Genomic DNA, 26328 nt, shown 5'->3' on the forward strand with positions numbered 1-26328 from the left:
CAGGGAGCACTGCCTCCCCTTCCAAAGTAGCTAGGTCCCTGCCCACATTCTTAGCCTGGAGAAGAGAGATGGTCTCCTTTTTTCAGCTGGTGTTAGGTGTTACCTATGGCCACTTGCTGGGTGAAAATGAATAAGCTCTGCACTGGCCTGTAGCCTTAATACCTTCCATCAACTAGCTCTACCTTTCGCCTGTAGTTCCAACAACAACACCAGCACCAGCACCAACAATCATATCTAACATGTGCTGAACAAATGACTACATTTGCTTGCTGAAGCCAAATATGTGTGCTGTAGAGTGTTACCTCCCTTTATCTCAGAGGAATGCTGTGCTGTAGGATGTCTATGGTCTCCTTCCAGTGTCCAGATTCTGTAAAGTCATTGTATACTATACGGTCCTTTATGGTTCTTCTACAAGATGTTGTTGTTATTATTATTAATAGTTAAAACGAGGGCTAACATTTCTTAGACACTATATGTCGTTGTGTTAAGTACTTAATATGTATTAGCATATTTAATTACTAAAAAAAACCTGTGAGGTATGTATGTATGTATGATTACCTTCAATTTGCAAATGAGGAAAACCAAAGTTTATCAAGATTAAATAAATTTCTCAAGGTTACACAGCTAGTTGTGAAAGAGCCAGGATGAAATCTCAGCCTGTCTGACTTCAGGCTACCAACTCTACTGTGTGGAATTTTTCCTTCCCAGGTACTCATGAACAAGAGAGTTCAATTTCCCTTTATCTGTATGTCTGGGGTTAGAGTTTGTGCAGTGCATATACATTGGCCTAAATCCACGTTCCCATCTCCAGCCGTATTATTAGGAAAGATAGGGGTCTGCCTACATGACAGATTCCTGCATGACAGGGACAATGATTGTATTTATTCTCAGTGCAGATGAGAAGCCTGCCTGGAACCCCATTTTAGAACTTTGGAGAGTGTAAATTGTAAGCTCTGGAGTGAATTTCAGACAAACAGGGTGATAGTGGTCCAAACTGTGTCCATGCTTGGTTGCCAGATGGTGGTGGTTGTCGAGAGCTTATATTTTCCTTGGAATCCAAGCAAATTTAAGAAAGAGAAATGAAGACATCTGAGTAAAGCGAGAGCAATTATGTCATAGAATAAGGTTTAAGGATGGTGATTGTGGAAGAAAATATAGAAGCTCGTATGAGCAACACATGGCACCACCATAGTCATCATTGAAACACTATATTCCTCTCTTACTTTGGGTTCTCCCAGAAGAACCCGAGAAAAGGACTCTAGTGCAAATAGTTTATTTAGGAACTGAAGACAGAAAATTAGGAAAGAGAGATGGGGAAGGAAAGGCAATAATTAAAGGGAGTGTTATCAAGCAGCTCTTACTGTGGGCAACTGAGCTTAACCTCACTGAAGAAACTCTGAGAGCCAGTGTATATATACATTTTAAAAAATCCTCTACCAACTCTTATTGGTCATTGGTAGAAGACTGATGGAGGGTTATTAATTTCTAGGCATTTTTGTTCTACCATAGGGCAGGCAAAGTGCCTTAGAATCCAGTTAAAACTTTCAGGAGAAGAAATGCAGGAGCTGGCAGCTGGGAGTCAGCCTTCCTGCACTGAAGTGGATAGGGCACAGGGATATGGGTGGGTCACCGACAGTGTCTAAGCAATTTTGCTTTTAGAGGGCAAGAGAACCATAGTAGCTAACACTTCTTAATGATTAGCCTCAATTATCACAGCCACTGTATAAAGTGGGCACTATTATTGTTGTCATTTTGTAATTAACGAAAGGTACAGAGAGGTAACATAATTGCTCGTATACAAATAGCTGATAAATGGTAAAGCCAGGAGTTGAATCCAGGGGATCTGACTCTAAAACCCATTATCCTATTGCATCTAAGTAGGCAGACTGTAGTTTCAGGCTCCTTAATCAATTCCCATTTCTCTAGCTCCATCCCTCTTGGTTATGCTGGGTATTTTTATCCAGAAAAAAAAAAAAATCCAAGCTGCTGCTAACAGTTTTCTATTGTCCCTTGATTAGCATTTTTCTAGGCAGGGTTATTGATAATTAATGCTGCCACTTAGCACTCTCCTAAACTCTTTAAAGGTTTACCCATGAGGCATTTCCTATTGTATTCCCATCTTACTGATGAGGAAACAGAAGCACAAGGTGGTAATAATTTGCTTGAGGCCATATATTCAGTGAATGGGAAAACCCAAGTTTCAATCTGACTTGACTCCCTTGCTTAATCACTATGTTCTGCCGTCTTCTTAGTCAGAAAGACTTACAAGAACAAAGTTTTAAGTAGGCTGTGGCACTTGGCAATTCCAGGAACTACCTTTAAAAAGAGACAAAGTTAGTGAGTATAGCCAATCCAAGGAAATGGTATCTCTACTCAGTTTTGATTCAGAAAGCATGAACACGGAAATACAATGATATGTCTCTGGGCAAACTTGAGTATTTCTGAGCTCTTGTTTTAAAGCATCAATAGATAGGCTGACACTGAAATTAGAAATGTCATACTCATGCAAATTTCCAGCTGGGACAAAGCACCCTTAGCCTTGGGAGCAGGTTTGGGTTCTAGACAGCGGATCTTTGTTTCCAAGGACTAAAAGGGAGAGATGTATCAGTAATTGACATCTTCATGTACTTGTTTTTTCTCATTTCAGTGGTATTTGTTTTTACAGAAAATATTGAAATAAAGAAAATAAAATCAATCGAAAAAGTTGAAATTTTGTCTTTAATTGCACCATTTTTTTTCTTTTCTTAAAACCACTATATAAGGTAAAGAATGAGAGCAGTCTCTGACCCCCTAACCCAGCCTCAGAAGTAACCACTGTCAACATTCTGGGGCTCACGAGTCTTTTTTTTTCCCTCTGTGATCATAAAAATATACCTGTAAACTAAGTACATACATGTACACCATTGACAGCTTTTTTTTTAAAAAAATGAAAATGTGATCATGCTTTTTTTTTTTTTCACTTAACCATACCTCCTAGACTTCCCTGATAGTCAGTATTTACAGATTTACCTCACTTTATTTTGAGCCCCTGCACAATGCTCCAGTATATAGATTATAATTTATCTAAACAATCTGTTACTGATGGACATTTGGCTTGTTTCAAAATATTTATTAATACAAAAAGTGCTACAGAAATCATCTTGGTGTATTTTTTTACATTGCCCAATTCATGTTTTTTTTAGAGCATTTAGCACTTGCCTGAAGGTGTCAGATGGTTGGGATTTCCACCCACCTTGAACCAACCCAGATAAAGCTTAACTGAATATTTTCTTTTCAGAGTCCTAGACTCCCTTCCACAAATACTTCCTGCTTCTGATTCTAGTTTGGATGCCCACAACCAGTAATAATAATTTAAATTATAAATCCCTAAAGGCAAGAGTGTGTCTGCATTCCCATTCTGACACCCAACCGGGAAGAAAACCCAGCGGGCATCTTCCCTCCTCCCTCCTCCCTTGTCTCTCCCCGCCCCCCTCAACCTCATCATAGGTCCAGCCTTCCACCCTGACCACTGTCTCCTGGGCCAGCCCTGAGTACTTTTGGGGTTTGCAGAGATCAAAACCTTAGAAGATGCTGCTCAGTTGAATTGAAATATGCCTCCTGTACTTCCTGCCACCCACCAACCCACCCCCACACAAAGAAAGCTCCAGCTCCTTGAACAAAGGTTATATCTGTGGAAAGCATCTTCAGTCTTGGATGAACAGGAAGCCTTTTTCTCCTTGAGCTCTGCCTCTACACTTAGAATGGAAGCCAGCAGAGAAGGCCAGTCTGAAGCAGAAGGGTCTCACGTTCTCTTCCCACCTTCCAACAAAAGGCAAGAACCCCCAGACCTCAACCCCCAGCTGGGCCCTAGTAACCACGCCTCCCTCTCAGTTCTTTCTACAGGACCTGGGGATCCTGGGATCTGGAAAGAGAGGAGGTGGGCGTGAGGCAATCACCCAGTGGTTGGCGAAATGGGGACACTGGGACGAAAGACTAATACGGGTGAGGGAATTCCACACCTGGCCACCCCTCCCCACAAAGAGCCGTGTTAAGAGGGATGGGGTGTGGAGGGGAAAACGGAGGCACTGAGCTTACTGTCCTGGGAGATCTCAGCTCCACTGCACAGAGAGGCTTCCAGCACATCTCTCTCCCTTCCCTCACTTTGAAGGGAAGGGGTACCTTGATGACTTGGGCAGCCTTTGACAAGACAGCCGCCCTCAGGGAGGAAAGCAAGGTCACCTCCGCCCTGTCGTCTCCTGGGTCCTGCGGCCGCCTTTTCCCCTCTGTCATCTCCCTGGGTACTGCCTCTTGGGCGCGGAAGCTGAGCTCCCAGCGCTGCAGACCTCGGTACTCATGGGGCGCCCCCTTCTTGGCTCTCTGGCTCTGACCCTTCATAGGGCGCTTAGCTCAAGGCGGGACTCCAGGCTCCCAGAAGTCACCCGGCGGTGGTGGGGAGAGCAGAGCAAGAGAAGGCCGGTTCCGGCAGCCACAGTCCTGGTCCCCCCGGGTGGAACTGGAGACTGCCCCGGGCTGGGAGGACAGAAGGACCTGGAGGCGGCAGCTCTCCGTGGTCCTGCCCGACGTCAACGCGCGGATACTGAAGGCCAACAGCAGCCCGCCCATCTTCCGCTAAAACGGATGAAGGAGTCCGGGGCTGTGGTACCGGAAATGGTTTTAATTAACCCGCTCGCAGGCGGGCTAATTGAAGTCTGCGTGCCGCGTTTCCGCACCCTCCCAACCGTGTGTCAATTGCCAGGGCGAAGCTGAAAGTTTCTTTTCACTTCCCCCTCAGTGCCATCTCCCCTTGTGAACCAAAACAATGTGGATGCTTCCCACCCTCTCAGCCTGCTTCCTCCTCGAAGCAATTCCGCCTCCGGCAGCCTTACCTGCCCTGCCTCTCGGTCCAGGCGGAAAAGCGGAAGGTGAGGGCTGCGTAGCCACGTGGTCGTTTCCTGCTTTACCCGCGATCCCCAAGCCGCCAGCCTGGTCCTGGAAGCTGCAGGGTGGAATGAGTCTGGGATTGGCTTAAAACCCACTGCCCTGGCCACTGCCCTGGTCCGTGTGTCGGGGGATGCAACTTTAATTTCACCAAATAGAAACTGGATCTTTGGATCTGTGAGGTTTGAACCCCTTAAAAATGGAGCGTGTGTTTCGGTTCCGTCCGAGCTGAATCTGAGCCAGGACGAAAACATGGGAAGTGCCCCCTTTTATTTCGGCGAGCTCCTGGGAGGGAAGAGGAAAGGAGGTGTGGAAATAGGGTGGTGCAGAGGTGGAAACATACCAGCTAAACCAACTTCCGCGTTGCCCTCGCAGTGATCATTTTAAGGCGCCTGGTCCCGGGCTGAGCAGGAAGTAGACAGGCAAATAAATACTTGTTGAATAAAACCCGAAAAGTGTAATAAATTGCGTTTTAAAGCTTTGTATATTGGTTGATTCTCTCTTCCCTCTGTCAAAGTATACAGCCGATGGCAGATTTTGGAGGCATTTATTCTACGATCCTTTTATGAGGATACTTTCTTACAACGTACGCATCTTTGAGGGACTAATTCATTCTCTTCTATTTTGCAAGAATTGTTATTTCCATTTGACCCTCTACATTGGCTGTTTCTTGGGTCGTCTTTGGAGCAAAATGTTCAGAGCGGGAGATGGCTTGACCATAGTACCAACTACTTTTATTTTAAAAATTGATCTCTACTTCCTGCCCCTGGAAAGACAAAAAGCCTGCCAACTCTCATGTCCCAAGGCGACCTTAAAATTGGGCAGCAAAGTGAAGGTAGGTTTTCTTGTGTTGGTTCCTCAGTAAAACAACATATCTAGAGAGTGATGATTTTCAAGACAATTTCGTTTATGTTAACCATTTCACAGAATGAGCACAACATGATATTCCCAGCAGAAAAGAGTGGCATTAGCAGCAGAGTGAATGCTGGCTTTTTGGAGGTTATGGTTTAAAAGAGTGCTGGTAATGCCATAGGTCCAGAAGGAAAAAGAGAACACACAATGGTGTGGGAATGTCAGAAATGGGATTAAAGGAGTGAAGGTCTATTGCGAGCTTTAAACAGCAAATTTCCATCTCGATCTCCAAAGTTATCTTTTCAAGATATAGTTTTAGCTTCAAGTTGATGCACATTTCATTATTTTATTGCTCACAGCTTTAATGTATATAGTATATACAGCTGGACTGTGTTGAAAGGTTTAAATTCTGCTTTAGTCAAACTCCTTTCTCAAGTGTAAGCCAAAGAGTCTTTATGTAGGGCACCTCCACAATCATCCATCTCTTTGGAATGATGGGTCAATTGGGATCATGTTGCTGGACCCAAACAACCATAATAATAATAACCAGTTCTTATGGGAGTTCATTTGTGCTTTATGCCAGCATAATAAACATTTAAAAGTGTTAGAATGTTACTGAAAGTGGTTGAGAGGCACCTATAAACAAAATATGTTATTTGATTTTTGTGACAATCTTATAAGGTAGGCATTTCTCTTCCCCATTTTACAGAGGAGGAAATTGAGACTCAGGGAGATTAAGAGTCTGTCCAAGTAGGTTCAACTTGAATGAAAAACTGGCACTTGAATTTGGGTCGCCAGAGCAGTGCTACTGAAAGATGCTACATCTTCCGGTCTCAAATAGTATCATGTGGGAGTGCACCACCAACGAAAACAAGATACCCAACTTTCATTTGTATAAAGTGCAAAACACTGGACATTGTCACCAAGGGGACCACATCACACTTTTCCACTTTGCCTTTCCAATATTCAGGCAAAATTTCTTCAGAGTCTGTAGTGAGAAAGACTGTCATCAGAGTCATGCCTCTTGACCTTTGTCCTTACTCCTTCTAGACTCTTTACCCCTCCTCACTTTTGCTCAGTAAAAAGATAGACTTCAGGCTTTCCCATCCTCTTCCAGGCCAGTAATTTCCATGCTGGGTGTGGGTACTGTCGCGGTGCTGAGAAACGCGGCTTAGGGAGGCGCAGATAGTCTGTTCCTCTCCCTCCGCTCCAGCCTCAGGCACGTTCTAGCTCTCTTACCTGGCACTTCGCTCTCATAAAACCGCTCTTTTATAATCCCAGCCTGCCCTTTGCTCTGGGAAGCAATTTTTTCTCCCTTTCCCCAGGACATTCTGGGAATGGAAAGTTTGGGAAAGGTTCTGTTTCCTCCTTCCTCACTCGGAAATTTGATTTTTTTTTTTTTTTTGCCAATTTTAGATAGTTAATTTTTATTCTGTTTAAGGGGCAAAATTCTTGTCCATAATTAGAGTTCCACAAAGATCATCTATTTCTTTTTTTTAAAACATCTTTATTGGAGTATAATTGCTTTACAATGGTGTGTTAGTTTCTGCTGGAAATTTGATTTTTTGTTAGGCCAAAGAAACAGAGCTCATTGGGCTCCACAGCTTTAGGGCTGGCGGCGTGAGGAGTATTTGGACACTGGAGGAGATTGAAAGCCTTCCTAGGCCAACAGTTACCCTTTGCAAGTAATGCTGTTCTTCCAGGCTGATTCTCTACTTTTGGGTGGTGCCAATGGCTGGAGGCTCTCTAAGAAACAGATTTAAAACATGTTCTCCTCCAAATATGTTCTCTGTGCCTTCGTTGGCAGAGACCTTAACGCAGCCCCAACTCATCTTTTATAAAATCCCTTAGAGGTCAAAGGAATGGTATGTGTGTGTGTGTGTGTGTGTGTGTGTGTGTGAGATAGGATGAGTGACTTTTCAAAGAAACCCAAGGGCCGCAATTTTGAAAACAGAGACATAAGGGAGAAACTCAAAAACACAAAGGAATATACATTCCTGATCACTTCTTTCGAAGTCCAAACTCCACTCTCCCTTGACAACTCACAAGGAATAGTGGAAATCAGCCTTTTGCCAGCACTCTCTCCATTTGAAATGTGATTGCAGAAAAGGACAGGATGCAGCTGACATTTCTTTGAGAACCTTTAGGAATAAAGAGGCCTCAGAGAAGACTAAGTTTATTTCTTCTTTAATAGACATTCCTTAATTTGCTTCTGGGAAGAATAAACCATAGGCATCCAAAGTATGCACTAATTTTAATAACCTCCATGAAAGAGACTGATCCACTTACTCTCGTTGGGCATCACCCACCTCCTAAGAATGATCTGGGAAAAATACAGACTGCAGTTCAAGCGAATCACCATTCACCTTTCATCCATTTCGAAAAACCTGAAAATGAGCAGGTATTATGCTTCCTGCAGTATCATCTGCTTCTTCTGGAGGACTTAAGTCCATCTCTCAGAGAACCACATCTTCTTGTCTCTTTATTTTTCATAAATGTTCTATTATTTAGAGATTGTTGTCATAGAAAAAACAATGTGCAAGAAATATACAAAACAAATATTGTTAAAGAGTACCCTGAACAATTATGAATAATGTTATAGAGGAGAGTTGTATATACCCTGGAGGGCTAGAATCCATCTTCTCTGCAATTGCTTATCACTCTGAGCTTATTCTTTAAAGCAGCAGTCCCCAACCTTTTTTGCACCGGGACCGGTTTCGTGGAAGACAATTTTTCCACGGATGGGGGCGGGGAGTGGGCGGGGGAGGATTCAGGTGGTAATGCAAGTGATGGGGAGCAATGGGGAGCGACAGATGAAGCTTTGCTTCCTCGCCCACCGTTCACCTCCTGCTGTGAGGCCTGGTTCCTAACAGGCCGAGCACTGGTATCGGTCCACGGCCCGGGGTTGGGGACCCCTGCTCTAAAGGAATTGTGCTTACTACAGGTGAGAAGGTAAATTGTGCCTTGAAGCTAGCAAAGTTGCAAGATTATAAATGAGGAGAAAATTCAAGGCACAGGAACTACTTGGTTCATTTATAGCATGTATCAAACCTACTACTGTTTATAGTTTTTGAAACTCAATGGGAAAGCTATTAAAAAGCAGTGATTGAGCAACAGTCAGCTCTACCCACCACCAGAGCCTCCCATCAAGCCTCTTAGATAGCCTCAACCACCAGAGGGCAGACAGCAGAAGCAAGAAAAACTACAATCCTGCAGCCTGTGGACCAAAAACCACAGTTACAGAAAGATAGACAAGATGAAAAGGCAGAGGGCTATGTACCAGATGAAGGAACAAGAAAAAACCCCAGAAAAAACAACTAAATGAAGTGGAGATAGGCAACCTTCCAGAAAAAGAATTCAGAATAATGATAGTGAAGATGATCCAGGACCTCGGAATAAGAATGGAGGCAAAGATTGAGAAGATGCAAGAAATGATTAACAAAGACCTAGAAGAATTAAAGAACAAACAAACAGAGATGAACAATACAATAACTGAAATGAAAACTACACTAGAAGGAATCAATAGCAGAATAACTGAGGCAGAAGAACGGATAAGTGACCTGGAAGACAGAATGGTGGAATTCACTGCTGCGGAACAGACTAAAGAAAAAAGAATGAAAAGAAATGAAGACAGCCTAAGAGACCTCTGGGACAACATTAAACGCAACAACATTCACATTATAGGGGTCCCAGAAGGTGAAGAGAGAGAGAAAGGACCAGAGAAAATATTTGAAGAGATTATAGTCGAAAACTTCCCTAACATGGTAAAGGCAATAGCCACCCAAGTCCAGGAAGTGCAGAGAGTCCCATACAGGATAAACCCAAGGAGAAACACACTGAGACACATAGTAATCAAAGTGGCAAAAATTAAAGACAAAGAAAAATTATTGAAAGCAGCAAGGGAAAAACGACAAATAACATACAAGGGAACTCCCATAAGGTTAACAGCTGATTTCTCAGCAGAAACTCTGCAAGCCAGAAGGGAGTGGCAGGATATATTTAAAGTGATGAAAGGGAAGAATCTACAACCAAGATTACTCTACCCGGCAAGGATCTCATTTAGATTTGATGGAGAAATCAAAAGCTTTACAGACAAGCAAAAGCTAAGAGAATTCAGCACCACCAAACCAGCTCTACAACAAATGCTAAAGGAACTTCTCTAAGTGGGAAACACAAGAGAAGAAAAGGACCTACAAAAACAAACCCAAAACAATTAAGAAAATGGTCATAGGAACATACATATCGATAATTACCTTAAACGTGAATGGATTAAATGCCCCAACCAAAAGACATAGACTGGCTGAATGGATACAAAAACAAGACCCATATATATGCTGTCTACATGAGACCCAATTTAGACCTAGGGACACATACAGACTGAAAGTGAGGGGATGGAAAAAGATATTCCATGCAAATGGAAATCAAAAGAAAGCTGGAGTAGCTATCCTCATATCAGATAAAATAGACTTTAAAATAAAGAATGTTACAAGAGACAAGGAAGGACACTACATAATGATCAAGGGATCAATCCAAGAAGAAGATATAACAATTATAAATATATATGCACCCAACATAGGAGCACCTCAATACTAAGGCAACTGCTAACAGCTATAAAAGAGGAAATTGACAGTAACACAATCATAGTGGGGGACTTTAACACCTCACTTACACCAATGGACAGATCATCCAAAATGAAAATAAATAAGGAAACAGAAGCTTTAAATGACACAATAGACCAGATAGATTTAATTGATATATATAGGACATTCCATCCAAAAACAGCAGATTACATGTTCTTCTCAAGTGCGCATGGAACATTCTCCAGGATAGATCACATCTTGGGTCACAAATCAAGCCTCAGTAAATTTAAGAAAATTGAAATCATATCAAGCATCTTTTCTGACCACAACGCTATGAGATTAGAAATGAATTACAGGGAAAAAAACGTAAAAAAGACAAACACATGGAGGCTAAACAATACGTTACTAAATAACCAAGAGATCACTGAAGAAATCAAAGAGGAAATAAAAAAATACCTAGAGACGAATGACAATGAAAACACGACAGCCCAAAACCTATTGGATGCAGCAAAAGCAGTTCTAAGAGGGAAGTTTATAGCTGTACAAGCCTACCTAAAGAAACAAGAAAAATCTCAAGTAAACAATCTAACCTTACCCCTAAAGAAACTAGAGAAAGAAGAACAATCAAAACCCGAAGTTAGCAGAAGGAAAGAAATCATAAAGATCAGAGCAGAAATAAATGAAATAGAAACAAAGAAAACAATAGCAAAGATCAATAAAACTAAAAGTTGGTTCTTTGAGAAGATAAACAAAATTGATAAGCCATTAGCCAGACTCATCAAGAAAAAGAGGGAGAGGACTCAAATCAATAAAATCAGAAATGAAAAAGGAGAAGTTACAACAGACACCGCAGAAATACAAAGCATCCTAAGAGACTACTACAGGCAACTTTATGCCAATAAAATGGACAACCTGGAAGAAATGGACAAATTTTTAGAAAGGTATAGCCTTCCAAGACTGAACCAGGAAGAAACAGAAAATATGAACAGACCAATCACAAGTAATGAAATTGAAACTGTGATTAAAAATCTGCCAACAAACAAAAGTCCAGGACCAGATGGCTTCACAGGTGAATTCTATCAAACATTTAGAGAAGAGCTAACACCTATCCTTCTCAAACTCTTCCAAAAAATTGCAGAGGAAGGAACACTCCCAAACTCATTCTATGAGGCCACCATTACCCTGATACGAAAACCAGACAAAGACACTACAAAAAAAGAAAATTACAGACCAATATCACTGATGAATATAGATGCAAAAATCCTCAATAAAATACTAGCAAACAGAATCCAACAACACATTAAAAGGATCATACACCACGATCAAGTGGGATTTATCCCAGGGATGCAAGGATTCTTCAATATACGCAAATCAATCAATGTGATACACCATATTAACAAATTGAAGAATAAAAACCATATGATCATCTCAATAGATGCAGAAAAAGCTTTTGACAAAATTCAACACCCATTTATGATAAAAACTCTCCAGAAAGTGGGCATAGAGGGAACCTACCTCAACATAATAAAGGCCATATATGACAAACCCACAGCAAACATCATTCTAAATGGTGAAAAACTGAAAGCATTTCCTCTAAGATCAGGAACAAGACAAGGATGTCCACTCTCACCACTATTATTCAACATAGTTCTGGAAGTCCTAGCCACGGCAATCAGAGAAGAAAAAGAAATAAAAGGAATACAAATTGGAAAAGAAGAAGTAAAACTGTCACTGTTTGCGGATGACATGATACTATACATAGAGAATCCTAAAACTGCCACCAGAAAACTGCTAGAGCTAATTAATGAATATGGTAAAGTTGCAGGATACAAAATTAATGCACAGAAATCTCTTGCATTCCTATACACTAATGATGAAAAATCTGAAAGAGAAATTATGGAAACACTCCCATTTACCATTGCAACAAAAAGAATAAAATACCTAGGAATAAACCTACCTAGGGAGACAAAAGACCTGTATGCAGAAAACTATAAGACACTGATGAAAGAAATTAAAGATGATACCAACAGATGGAGAGATATACCATGTTCTTGGATTGGAAGAATCAACATTGTGAAAATGAGTATACTACCCAAAGCAATCTACAGATTCAATGCAATCCCTATCAAATTACCAATGACTTTTTTTACGGAGCTAGAACAAATCATCTTAAAATTTGTATGGAGACACAAAAGACCCCGAATAGCCAAAGCAGTATTGAGGCAAAAAAATGGAGCTGGAGGAATCAGACTCCCTGACTTCAGACTATACTACAAAGCTACAGTAATCAAGACAATATGGTACTGGCACCAAAACAGAAACATAGATCAATGGAACAAGATAGAAAGCCCAGAGATTAACCCACGCACCTATGGTCAACTAATCTATGACAAAGGAGGCAAAGATATACAATGGAGAAAAGACAGTCTCTTCAATAAGTGGTGCTGGGAAAACTGGACAGCTACATGTAAAAGAATGAAATTAGAATACTCCCTAACACCATACACAAAAATAAACTCAAAATGGATTAGAGACCTAAATATAAGACTGGACACTATAAAACTCTTAGAGGAAAACACAGGAAGAACACTCTTTGACATAAATCACAGCAAGATCTTTTTTGATCCACCTCCTAGAGTAATGGAAATAAAAACAAAAATAAACAAATGGGACCTAATGAAACTTCAAAGCTTTTGCACAGCAAAGGAAACCATAAACAAGACGAAAAGACAACCCTCAGAATGGGAGAAAATATTTGCAAACAAATCAACGGACAAAGGATTAATCTCCAAAATATATAAACAGCTCATTCAGCTCAATATTAAAGAAACAAACACCCCAATCCAAAAATGGGCAGAAGACCTAAATAGACATTTCTCCAAAGAAGACATACAGACAGCCACGAAGCACATGAAAAGATGCTCAACATCACTAATTATTAGAGAAATGCAAATCAAAACTACAGTGAGGTATCACCTCACTCCTGTTAGAATGGGCATCATCAGAAAATCTACAAACAACAAATGCTGGAGAGGGTGTGGAGAAAAGGGAACCCTCTTGCACTGTTGGTGGGAATGTAAATTGATACAGCCACTATGGAGAACAATATGGAGGTTCCTTAAAAAACTAAAAATAGAATTACCATATGACCCTGCAATCCCACTACTGGGCATATACCCAGAGAAAACCGTAACTCAAAAAGACACATGCACCCGAATGTTCATTGCAGCACTATTTACAATAGCCAGGTCATGGAAGCAACCTAAATGCCCATCAACAGACGAATGGATAAAGAAGTTGTGGTACATATATACAATGGAATATTACTCAGCCATAAAAAGGAACGAAATTGAGTCATTTGTTGAGACGTGGAGGGATCTAGAGACTGTCATACAGAGTGAAGTAAGTCAGAAAGAGAAAAACAAATATCGTATATTAACGCATGTATGTGGAACCTAGAAAAATGGTACAGATGAGCCAGTTTGCAGGGCAGAAGTTGAGACACAGATGTAGAGAATGGACATATGGACACCAAGGGGGGAAAACTGCGGTGGGATGGTGATGGTGGTGTGCTGAATTGGGCGATTGGGATTGACATGTATACACTGATGTGTATAAAATTGATGCCTAATAAGAATCTGCAGTATAAAAAAAAAAAAAAAAAAAAAAGCAGTGATTGTGTGTGTAGGTGCAGACTCCATTGAGAAGAGAAAGGTTTGATCACATTTCTTTTTTTTTTTGAAAAGTCCATTTTTTACTAAACTTTCTTCTTTTGTCTCCTCTGTGCTTTTTTGCAATTATTAGGCAAGTCACTCATTGCTTTCTGACCATTTCAGCCCTGCTGTGGATAACTAAGAAGTTTCACTGATGCAATTTTGTCCCCTTTATTAATTGACATTTATTAAGCACTACCATATGTCAGTTGTTGGAGCAGTATAAATACAAACTATCTAGCCATAATGTAGCCTATACAAGGGATAATATCTTTCTTTAAAAAAAAAATCATAGCTTAGACTAAGATGCAAAACTTTCAATAGATTTAAAAGGGAAAATTGCAAGTTTAGTTGTTTTCTCAATTTTTTCTTGCAAAATAGTTTATTTGTGAGAGACAATCTTCACTACACTCCCTGTGATTCAACTCAGAAAAATTTTTAAATGATTTTGAGCACCTACCATGTGCTACATGCTAAGGCTTTCAGAGGTGAAGAAGATAATCAACGTTGTTGTTTTTATGAAGCTGATATTTTAGTGGTAGATTCTTTGAAGCACAACTAAATGATATAACTTAGAAATCTAGAATTAAAATTTAGTTTCCTCCTTTCAAAAACTCATTGCACACTAATGCTATGCAGTTTTAATATTCCTCCATATACTTCTTTTGTTTGGACACACCAAGATTAGCTGTCAGTAAAACATTGTTTCTTTTAAAACTGCTCGTTTACTATATATTAAATAGATAGTAATACTAACACATGGAAATATATTGAATTCCATCCCTATAGCTTTTATACCTAGATAAAAAGTACTGAGTAACACATGAAAATTTCAGAGACTATATCTTCCATTCAGTGTGTAATTTCTTCCTGCCAAAATTACAACCTTAACCTAAGCTTTGACTTAGAACACACTAAATTATCTTCAGTAGGACTAAAAATCACTATAAAATAAAATATCCAGTCTAAAATACTATATAATATTTCAGTTCCAGAGTCAAGAAATTTTCTAATTTGCACTTAATGTAAAGAAACATTTATCAAAACAGTCCCTTTGCAGAGTATTTGGGCACTAAAGGAACACCAGAGAAAAAGTCCGCTTCCACTTTTAGAATCAGTGCTTGTCAATGGGTTCTTCAAAGGCATGAGGAAATACATACAGACAAGAAAATCCCAGCTTCAAAGCAATGAAACCTCAGACACATTCAGACCAAATTGCTCTTTCCACCCTGCTGGCATACTTAGGCAGGTATTATTACACCCTATTAATACATTAGGGACAGCTGTTTAAAGACACATGTTAGCATGTGAAATGTATTTCAAGGCTGGAAGGGATCTTGAGTCATCCAGTTTAATGCCTCATTGTTAGAGTTAAACTGAGGTCCAAAGAGGTGAAGTGACTTATGTAAGGTGACATAATTGGCAAGTGGCAGAACTGACCACCAGAAGTCAGGTTTTCTCAAACTTGATGTACCCAGTAGATTTGACTGAGCATAAAAGAATTGCTTGGGGTACTTAAAAACACAGGTCTCTGTGTCCTATCCCCAGATATTCTATTTGGGTAAGCTGGGATGGCACCTAGGGTTTACTGTTGATGATGATACAACTGGTCTGAGAATCACACTTGAAGAAGTACTACAAAAATCCTTTAACTATTTTCAAAATAATACAGTAGAGTGGTGTGAAAATTTAAAGCAAAGCTTTTAAGGCATTGCTACTCTCCCCACTGTTTCTCATATTTGTGTGTTCATGTAAAATGCACAACCAATAAAAGTAAAAATCTGTTGACTTGACTTGGATTATCACAATGAGCCCCTGAGATGGGTTGGAAATCTGAGAATCTGATCATTCTTTCAACACAAGTTTATCCAGATAATATATTTCTAAGGGCAATGAGAGGACTATTTCATTCCAAGAAATATTTGAAACTACAAAATTGTGTAACCCCTAAAGTTTTTTTAAACATAATAAAATTCTCACGTTTGTTGAAGATTTGATGTTTAATAATGCATTCCTCTATTCATTCAATGAATAGTTACTGAATATCTACCAGCCAGGCTTTTAATTAACATCTATTGCATCTTAAGGGTCTTCAAAATGTCTCCAAAAACAGACTTGACAATCAACTGGAGAATGACACTGCACGTTGCAGGAGTTAGATGGGGAGTTCTACTACTCTCCACAGCAGCATTTATGATTACAATAAAGCATACAGAAATATTTTGATTTTACACTTTAAACTTTAATATTTATAACTATTTTAATAGGCTCCTGAATTAAAGAAAATCTCCACAGGCAAAATAACAAAGCAGTAATTAGAATCATAGTTCCCTGAAATAGAAAATGACCTGTGCAACAGGAATAATGACGCAGACATAGAGAATGGACTTGAGGACATGGGGAAGGGGAAGGGGAAGCTGGGATGAAGTGAGAGAGTGGCAGTGACATATATACACTACCAAATGTAAAATCGATAGCTAGTGGGAAGCAGCCGCATAGCACAGGGAGGTCAGCTCGGTGCTTTGTGACCACCTAGAGGGGTGGGATAGGGAGGGTGGGAGGGAGGCTCAAGAGGGAGGGGATATGGGGATATATGTATACGTATAGCTGATTCACTTTGTTACACAGCAGCAACTAACACAACATTGTAAAGCAATTATACTCCAATAAAGGTGTTAATTCAATTCTGACAGACTTGTGTTTCACAACGAGTGATATATACTCCTTTAGGAATTCTCTAGAGCAAATAACAAAAGTATTTAGGAAGGTTGAATGAAGCAGGTCCCGAATTTTCATTAACTCTGATGAAATGTGACAGGTTATTGATTTTTAACTCAACTGAGAGTATGGGATTATCATCTCTAAATCAAAGATGACTCCAAAAGATCTACCATTATGCTTTTGGGTATGTATTAACATGCTGTCATTTCAGATTATTTTGATTTATTTGTTGATCCTCTATCTTGTTCTAGAAAGGATTCAAGGCTGTTATTTTGAATTAAGGTTTGCTTTTCAGACTTTCAGATGAAATGAAAGAAGTAGTTGGATTTCCATCAACAGATTCTCAAGTTGACGGATCAGGTTCAGTGCATGGCTTCACTTTAATTTCTGGAGGGCACTGCAAAGGATTCCAACTTCACCTACAAAGAAGAACAAAGGAGCCACTCATACCATGAACAAACACGCTTCAAGTGTCCACTGTGTGTAAAACACTAGGGGATCAGTGGGGTGTGTGGATATACTAGGTACCATCGCAACCTTCAAGGAGCTGGCAGCTTAGTTAGGGTGATAGGATTTGGGCTGTTATAGGCGATTCCAAGTTGTAGGAAGCACTAGAGCTATTAATGTAATTAGTTTCCCTTTTCCACAGGCTGTTTCTCAGGGAAGGAGTTAATTGTTTTCTCCCCAGGAAATCACTAGCTGTTCTGTTTCTCTTTTACATGACCAACCATAGATGCTTGCAAGGAGTTAAGCCACAGAACCTAAGCCACACAAACCTGCTGTGTCAGAATCACCTGGGGCCTTATTACAAATACAAACTCCTGAGTCATGTCACACACTCAGTGAATTTAGTCTGGGGATATGACTCAGGACTATTAATTTCTAACTAGCTCTCCAAGTGATTCTAAGAGACACTAGGTTTGAGAAGGTATGGTCTAAGCAGGTAAGTCAGCCTAGATTGCCAGACCACTGGACTAAGGAAGGTACAATGGAGTTGCTTCCATTCATGACATGGTCTCACATGCCAAGGGGCCACAGGGACATAGACTCTTCATAGAACCGGAAGGGACCTTGGAGACAGACCAGTCTCACTCCTTCCTAGATCCTGAGGAAAGTATAGAGCAGTGATGAGGCCTTATATTAGGTCACATAGCTCTAAGAATCCTTCAGTTCCTAAATTTGTTATTCTGTGATTTTAAAAATTTCCTTATAAACAATAGCCTATGGAGTTATTTTTGCTTCCTCAGGGGAAATGAGAAAGAGAGAGAAAACAGCTATGGCCTGACCCTCCTATCTCACACCCCAGCCTCCAGAGCCCTTGGCTGGCTTCTTTGGTGAGCAGACCTGTTCCAGCTGAGTGTCCAAACGGTGTCTATGGGGGAGAATCAGCCTTGGGCTTTTTCAAGATGGCCGATTGCAGGGGGCCATACCTAAGGAGGAATGACTATAATGGGCTAGCTCTACGTATTAGAAGTGGCCTCAGGCAACATAAGAGGGGTATGAGAGGGATACTTCAAGCCCACCTGCCCTTTTGGTCTTTGTTAGCATTGTTTGAGATAGAAACCTCCACTTGGCCTAGAGCTCCTCCCTTTAGGCTTGATCCTTTGGTGGTTTTAGCCATTTATTCAATAGCTCTTGAGTACCTTATATGATTTTTAGGAATAGGGCTAACTGCTAGGGGTTTGACAGCAAACCTGACATGGCCCTCTGCTCAGGTCTAGTTGGGGAGACAAGTAAACAATTACCAAATTATAAAAAATATAATGATAAATGCTCTGAGAGAGGGATCTGTGGGAATGCCAAGATGTAGGAGGGACACCCAAACCAGTCTTCCTATCAGAAGAGATATCTATGAACGATTAAAAGATGAACTGGGGTTGGGACAGCTAAATGAGAGTAGTAAGGAGACTATTTTAAACAAGAACTGTACGGGCGAAGGCCAGGGCCCAGGGGAAAGCATGGTGGATGTTGCTGGAGGGGAGTTTGAAGGCGAGAAAAAAATCGGGCAATGAACAAATAACACTGTGATTTTTTAAGAGCAACTATGATAACATCCTCATTGTCCAGGAAGAATAAAAGGTCAGTAGATGCGCTACTTTATGGTTGATAAAGTAGATAGAACCTATTCCTTAGGGGTTGGTATTCCAGGCAGAGCAAGATCCAGTGGGCACTTAGAGGGAAAGGGGTCAAGATGCAAAGGAGAAAGAGGAACGTGGCAGCGACAAGCCAGAGTGGAAAGGTGCTGTGATGCTAGGAGGTGGGGTGGAATCTAGGAAGGTCAAAGGAGAAAGGACACGCAAGGCAATTCTGGCCTTTTGGCCAAGTTTTTCTCTTTCAGTAAATCAGTGGCTTCCCTGGAGATGCTTTTCTTCTTAATTAAATATTTAATACATCTCTTATTGTTCTTATGGTGAAGGTAAGAAGACACAATCCTCTATTTACGGGAGAATGGCCTCAAAGGGTGTAAATTACTTACTATTGATGGAGTCCGCCAAAATCTTAAGTTGTTGGGTATTGTCCAAGACCTCAATCCTCTGGGCGTATGGGTCATAACGAACTGAGAAGGGCCGTGGGATTATTGCAGCAAAGTTCCTGAAACCAAACCCATAGATCTAAGTGAAGGGTACCGTTTGGGGAAAAATAATTTTAAAAGATTTTTCCATTGCATTTCATTTGGCTCTTGGTAGCACTGAAACCTCACTAGAACAGGGGCTTTAGAACCAGGCTGAGAAGTGAAATGGAACTTTAGTGAGGTCCTCTTGGGAAGCCTTTGTGTGCAGTAGGTGTGTCTTATGTGTATATATGAACACACTTTCACACCTACCTCCAAAAAGTCAGAAGTAGCCTACCATAAAAGCACACAATATAATAAGGTCAAAATTCTTATCATGAAATAAAATAAGAAGAGTAAGTAGAATCCAGCCAAAAAAATGTTATAGAAAAAAAATGGATCAAGAGCCTCCTATGTCCCAAGAACTATAGCAAGTCCTAACTGTGCTATACTCTTCACAACCAATATCACTAACTTAGTCTTCATAAAAACCTTAGGAGGAAGGTACCATTACTATTCCCATTTTACAGATGAGGAAACTGAGGCTTGGGGAACTGAGGCTTGAGCTACCAAGGTCATGCAGGCAATACATTAGAAGCTGGGAAAGGACACAGGTAGTCTGACTCTGGCCTGGGCCCTTCACGTCCATGCCTCCCCGATGCATCATTCCTGGGTCTGGGAGGAATGCACCATGAGGGCTTTATGAAACATAGGAAGCAACATCATTAAGAAGATATTCCCAGATGGCTTATAAAATGCAAAAAGACATCACAAATGATACTTCTAATTGGCTTCTGGTGAGAATAGAAGCTGCCGTACTGAGAAGACAGTTATAAGGGAGACTAGTAGGGTCCTCCAAGTTTGGCAAGAGCGGTGTGGCATAGTGGCCGGAAACCCAAGTTCCAGAGCCAGACTGCTGGGCTCCAATCCTGCCTTTGCCAATCGCAGCCCTTGTGGCACAGGCAAGGGGCTCCTCTGCACCTCGCTTTCTTTATTCTTCCATAAAATTGGAACCAGAGCGCTATGTGTTAGCTATTATCTTTTATTAGTGACTGGGGATGCATGAAGAATAAATGGGTAAGTACCCCTCTCCCTCTCTTCTTTGAAAAGAGCTTTCTCAGCCCAGACGGTGACGCGAACCAGGTAGTATATACCTGTGACTTTCCTGCTCTTCACCTCTCCCCTCTTATTCCCATAGCGCACCTCGTTTTTGCTTTGGAGAATCTACCTCTCCTCCACTGGAGCTACATCAACTGGGCTGCCAGTCTCAGGCCCAGTCCTCGTCTGGCCAAGGAGTGTGTGTGTGACCAAACTCAGCCTCATCTCTGCTAGAACTAAATCTTGAAACTGAAAATGGTTGGCATTGGTTTCTTTTAGCTGGGATGATCTGAGTGTATCCCGGAGATGCTCAGATCCCTTCCTTTTTTGAACCTTGTTCTTTAGAACTCTCGTTGGCTCTTCGAGCCACCTCTCAGCAGATGGGAGCTTTTGTGGGTGTCTCCTCTGGGTCCTGGACACTAGCAGGTGGGATTTCAAAGACCTGAGAGGCCCATGTGCTGGCAAGGCCTTCCCTGCTGGCCTGGGGCTGATCACTTCCTGGGTTAGGGAGTCGTCTCCAGAAGGGCCTGTACACGTGGGATCCCGGTGTGACACAGCGGTTAAGAGTACTGGCTCTAAGCCCCACTGCCTGGGTCCAAACCCTGGGCCAGCCACTTACCAGCTGTATGACCTTGGGTGAGTTGCTTACCTTTTCTATGTTTCTGCACCCCCATCTGCAAACTTTGTAGTCTTATTTTATGATTAAAGGAATTAATACCTGAAAAGCACTTAGAACAGCGTTTGGTACAAAATAGGTGCCAGGCATCTTACCTGTTACTATAATTACCTAGGTGGAATCATTCATGAATCCACTAAAATCCATAACCCTAAAGGGGCCCCAGGAATGGCAGAGTGGAGCCTTTAGGGATAGAGGAAGACTAGCCTCCCAGTAAGGGTAGAAGTTTAGGACAAAACTGGAAAAGAATGGCAGGAAGGACTTGAGGGCCCTGGAGAAAGTGGGTAGAGGGAGTCATTTGGGGCCAAACAAAGCGCATTTGTGGGCTAGCATTTTGCCTTTGCTTACCTAAGCCCAGTGCATTGAAAGCTGACATGCCCAGCTTCATAGGATCCCAGAGGCCTATATGCCTTATGTTTATTACCACTGGTAAGGTATAAAAAAAGTGGTAAAAAATGGTATCGTGGTTGCCCTGTGCTGGTAGACTCTCTGCCTGGCCTACCTCCTGCTGGGAGCAGAGTGGCTCAAGCAGGTTGATGGCAGGGCCATCATCACGGAGGCCTGAGAGTCTTAGAGTCCTGGTACCACTCCATCAGCCTCTTGCTAAACTGCCTCTGAGACTGGCACATTCGCTAATTCCTTATTGAGGGCCTACTATGTGTCAGGCACTGTGCTAGGGTCAGGGAAGAGCAGGAAACAGAGAGGACAAACATCCCTATCCTCGTGGACCTTAAATCATACAAGAGTTTAGACATTAGTAAGTGCTAAGGAGAAAAATAAATCACAGAAGGGGATAAGGAGTGCTGGCGGGAAAGGGCTGGGTCGTGACTGTAAATAAGCTGGTTAGAGAAAGACACAGAGAAGGTTAAATACCGGTGAAGATTGGAAGGAGGGGAGGGAGCGCGTTATGCAAGTATCTGGGAGAATAAAGTGACAGGGACTTCCCCAGGTTAGAAGACTTCTAGCGCTGCTCGGTGGGGGGACCTCTGTGGCCGCCCTGTACACAGGAGACTTCAGGTGTGGACGGGTGGCCGCAGTGAGCAAGGACCGGGTGGCAGGCTTGTCTGCAGGGGTCGGCACAGTTCAGCCAGTAAGCTATGAAACAGGGTCCCGCGAAGGAAAGAACTTCTCTCAACAGACAGTGGAAAGAGACAAAGGTGGGGAGGCTGGGGAGATAACGCGGTCTGATGCACGCCCTTGCTCTAGGCATTGGAGTCCCCTCTCCAGGCCACCCACAGATCAGTGGCACTAGGGCAAATCAGGAGGTCCCAAGAGCTGTTGACCCACCTTGGTCGCCACCTCACCTCACTTTCTCCTTGGCATCGTTAAAACTCTCAGCCACGTAATACAGGGGCTGGAACTCGGTGATTGTGTACTGCTGGAGAGCGGTCTTCTCCAGTTCCAGAGGAAGGAGCTTTGGCTTGCCTGACAAGCAATACTGTCCCAGATGGAAAGTTTTCATGGTTAAATCAGGGCTGGTGGCCCCTGCCGCATCCCAGAGGCCATTTGTGCATCCCCTCCCATCTCATCCTGATTCCTTCCACACCCCAGCCCAAATGCAGTAAACTAAATTATTTTGCATATACTAGATAACGTTTATAACTCATCGAAAGCCAGCAGTCAAGATAGAAAGGAGTATTTTACCCCACCCATTTTCAAGTAAGGTGATCAATAGACAGTGTGGGAGCCAACCACATTTTCTGGCATGTGTTTGCATATATCCCAATGTACAGTTCAACCTTGGGCTCAGGAGGCCCCTCTGCACTGGAGACCTGTGTACTACCTCTAACACCCACAGTCATGACCAAATCATAGCCGCTAAGAGATCAATCACTTGAGGAGAAGCCCCCAGGTTGAATTTCAAAGTGAATACAAATGGGTTTCAACAGTGCAAAGAGAAAAAGAATGGTCTGCTGTACCCACCACTTTCAGATCCATCCTTGGTTTCTGTTAGGATCATACCTGTAATTCACCGAAGGATGACAGGAGCCCAGCACCATATGCCTTTATGGAGTCTCCTTGCTTGCAGAGCCCAAACTCCACAGTAAACCAGTAAATCTGAAATGGAACGTCAAGTTGAGAGCACACCCCAAGGAAGGGGAAGGCAGCAGATGGCCCAGGGCCAAGGACAGGACTGCCCAGGTGGGAGTTTGTGCAGGTCTGTTCTCTGAATCAGCATGACCTGGGGTCATGGTTTTGTGTCCTAATGTCTTACCCTATCCAGTCACCTGTTGAATCAAGAGTTGGCTGAATGCAAGATGTGATGGGAAGCAGTGGAGGAGTACTGAGGAAGCCCCCAGAGGATACTCCCAACAAGCAACTCTCTCTATGACAGGAACTCCTCCACCCCTTTTGCCTTCTTCTCCATGGCATCAGCTAGAGTGAGATGCTCCCCTAAGTTGGCTGGAGTTACCAGACAATCCCATCAGGCTCCACAGGGGGAGGTAGGGGATTGGGTCATGATAGAATCAGTGAGGGGGCATCTTATCATCTGTGTGGCTGAACCACACTGACCCCATTTTGTCAGCTCCATCTAAGCCTGCAGTCCTAACCCCTCCCCTTTCTGCAAGACTGAGCTTTAGCCTATTCACAAGGAATGCGCCAGACAAGTTCCTCATCTACTTTTACCCTTGCCTTCATCTGATATAAAAACTTCACCTGATATAAAAAATTTTGCTGACGCAGATGGTTAATGGCTCACGAGGAATAATGGTCATGAGACCCCCCTGGGGGGATGAAAAAACCCTGGCTCCTGACGGAGCAGACATGCTTCTCCCTTAGTAGTCAGATTCTATCTTTAGCTTTGTCCCCTTTAAATCCCCCTGCACCCTTCTCGTGGCGCAGAGTGCGGCTGCAAATGCCTTTGGATGTTGTCCACCTGGCCCTGCCTGTGTGTAAGTTACCCACAATAAACTTCATTGTTGCATTTTATGGAGTTTCCTGCTTCCTTTTTTTGGCCTCAAAGTTCCTTCTCAGTTCGGAGGTTATTATTTAATATCCCCACCATCCAACAATCTGTGTTAAAACCCTGTCAGTCACTGCACTTACCCTCCCAAATAACCAAATCCTTTTCTTTCAATAGCTCCCAGTGCAACGTGCCCTAGATAAATGGCCTGGGCAATAAGGTCCTGGAATTCTGGCACCACCCTACTGAATAGGGCCAAGAGAAAGCCAAGGCCCAGTTAGTGCTAGAGATCGCCACAGTCTTGGAGAATTAGGCGTGGGTTTCTAGTTAAGTCCGTTTATTGCACTAGAGAATGCTAAACCTGCAAAGGCTGTCAGAACTTAGTCTGACCTCCGCACATACAGATGAGAAGTCTTTAGCCCGGAGAGGTCAAGTTACATGCATACAGTGGCACAGCACCTCAAGGGCAGAGCAAGGACCCCAAGACTGTTTCCAGCTCAGTATATCAATAATAAGATTTTTTTTTTGAGAAGCTATGTTGGTAATGAGTACTTTTATCATTGTTACAGCAAGTAACATGATGCTCTGCATTTGAGTTTCTTTTTTTCTTACAAGTGAGAGATTCTATCAAGCTCTGCAGTTTTCTTTGAAAGTTGCTTTTTGTATCACTATAGCATCTGGCATTTAAAAACTCACATTCACACAAATTTAACTCTTCAGACCCTCAAGACCCTCATGATATACTTTTGAGATGGGCAGAATATAAACAATTGTATCTATGTTTAGAGATGAGGAAGCAAAAGCCACTTGCCCAGGGTCTCAGAGCAGCTGGTCAGTGAGAAAGAATCTGGGAGTTTTTGGCCTTCTGATAAACTGAATTCATAAACTTCTAAACTGATACATCTTCATGATATATTTGCATTCATTTGCGGTCCCTAATTCCATTATAAAGTTTTATTTCTCATCTTCCCAGCTGAGCACATTATAAGAAATGTGGCTTAGAGGCTGGGGAGGGATGCACGCAAGTTGGAAAGGGGTCTGTAGGAAGGAAAGCCCTGCTGTGCCGAGTCACTGCCTCCATGGCTTCAATGGATGAGTTATCACATCCACTGGGGAAGGAAGTGTTCAGTTAGAAGGGGAAAGCCCACCCCCTTTTCTACCTTGTGTCTGAGAAAGGAAAGATCCTAATGCTGGCTCCAGTGTAAAGGTAGAGAGTAAATATTTCCTCTTCAAAGCTGTGAATCCAGACTACTTCCCACCCACTTAAGGGGGTTCTCAAGGACTATCATTATAGCCTGTTGGTGTTTTCAAGACACTGTTTAAAATTAAATGTCTGCATGCAGTTGATTTCACAATCGAACCATTAAGAAGTCAAAATGTGAAATGTCACTTGTGAAAACGTAACCCAGGGCATTCTGATTTTTTTTTTCGCAAATGACCTGGCTTTCAGGGAAGGAGCAAAGCTTCAAAGACCTGAGGCACTGCCACCATCCACCAGGAAGAGAGAGAACTTACTGTTGCGAGTTTCTCAATGTACTCGTCAGGGGCACCCAGAGAGGCGAGGCCGATTTCCTGTAATTGTGGAGAAACAAAGTCACTCGCATGGCTGGGATCTGCCAATCTTCAACCTTTACCCTCGTACTTGACCACAGGAAAGGGATGGGTGGCTAGATGCCTTCAGAAGGGCCCAGATAGACTCTCATTGTTCTGTCAAATCTTCCTTGACCACATTTCATAAAATCACAGATCTCTAGAATGGGGGAAGCCTTTATCCATCACTTGGTCCTTTGTATTCACTTTGCAAAAGAGAAAACGGAGGCACAGAGAAGGGAGATGACCTGCTCAAGGTCACACGGTAGGTGGCATCTAAAGTTTCATGTCCTGATTATTCTTCCATAGTACAAGTGGAACATTCCTGGAGCACTAGATGAGACTTAATCATGTACCCTGAAGACGCCACAGGAGACTTGCAGAGAAGTGCTTGACATCTGTCCAGGTATATACATAGCTGGAGAGTCTGAGATGTCATGGACCACCTGTCATCACAACTCCAAATCCAGGATCCCCTAGTGGTCTCTGTCTCTTTTACAGCATTTGCTCCAGCCTACCTTGTATCAGACATAGCGTATATATACAAATATATATGTTTGTTTCCTACTATATGCATTTATTCATTCCAAAAATATTTATCGAATGCCTTCTATGTGGCAGGTAGTGTACCAAATGATAAAGATCCTTGAATTTGTAAATAGTGTCTAAGTGGATAGCAAAAGACAGTAATAATGAGCATATACATAGGTATGTTACAAGGTGGT

General features: G+C 42.1%; 1 protein-coding gene and 1 long non-coding RNA gene across 2 annotated transcripts in view; one reads left to right on the forward strand and one right to left on the reverse strand.

Annotated features, from left to right (window-relative positions):
• The window catches only part of LOC309608954, a 1139914-nt gene that overhangs the window by 647528 nt on the left and 466058 nt on the right, over positions 1 to 26328 (forward strand). The gene's annotated exons all lie outside the window — the stretch shown is intronic.
• Positions 16283 to 26328, reverse strand: part of PAH (phenylalanine hydroxylase) — a 72459-nt gene continuing 62413 nt past the window's right edge. The window contains exons 9-13 of the mRNA XM_082349658.1: positions 25529 to 25585; positions 23071 to 23166; positions 22413 to 22546; positions 19260 to 19375; positions 16283 to 17202 (exon numbers count right to left, since the gene is read on the reverse strand). Coding sequence (XP_082205784.1) covers positions 17159 to 17202; positions 19260 to 19375; positions 22413 to 22546; positions 23071 to 23166; positions 25529 to 25585 — 447 coding nt within the window. The 3' untranslated portion in view covers positions 16283 to 17158. The remainder of the gene's footprint in view (positions 17203 to 19259; positions 19376 to 22412; positions 22547 to 23070; positions 23167 to 25528; positions 25586 to 26328) is intronic.

This window comes from Balaenoptera borealis (genome assembly GCF_965194805.1).
Source record: "Balaenoptera borealis genome assembly, chromosome: 13".
Classification (NCBI taxonomy): domain Eukaryota; kingdom Metazoa; phylum Chordata; class Mammalia; order Artiodactyla; family Balaenopteridae; genus Balaenoptera; species Balaenoptera borealis.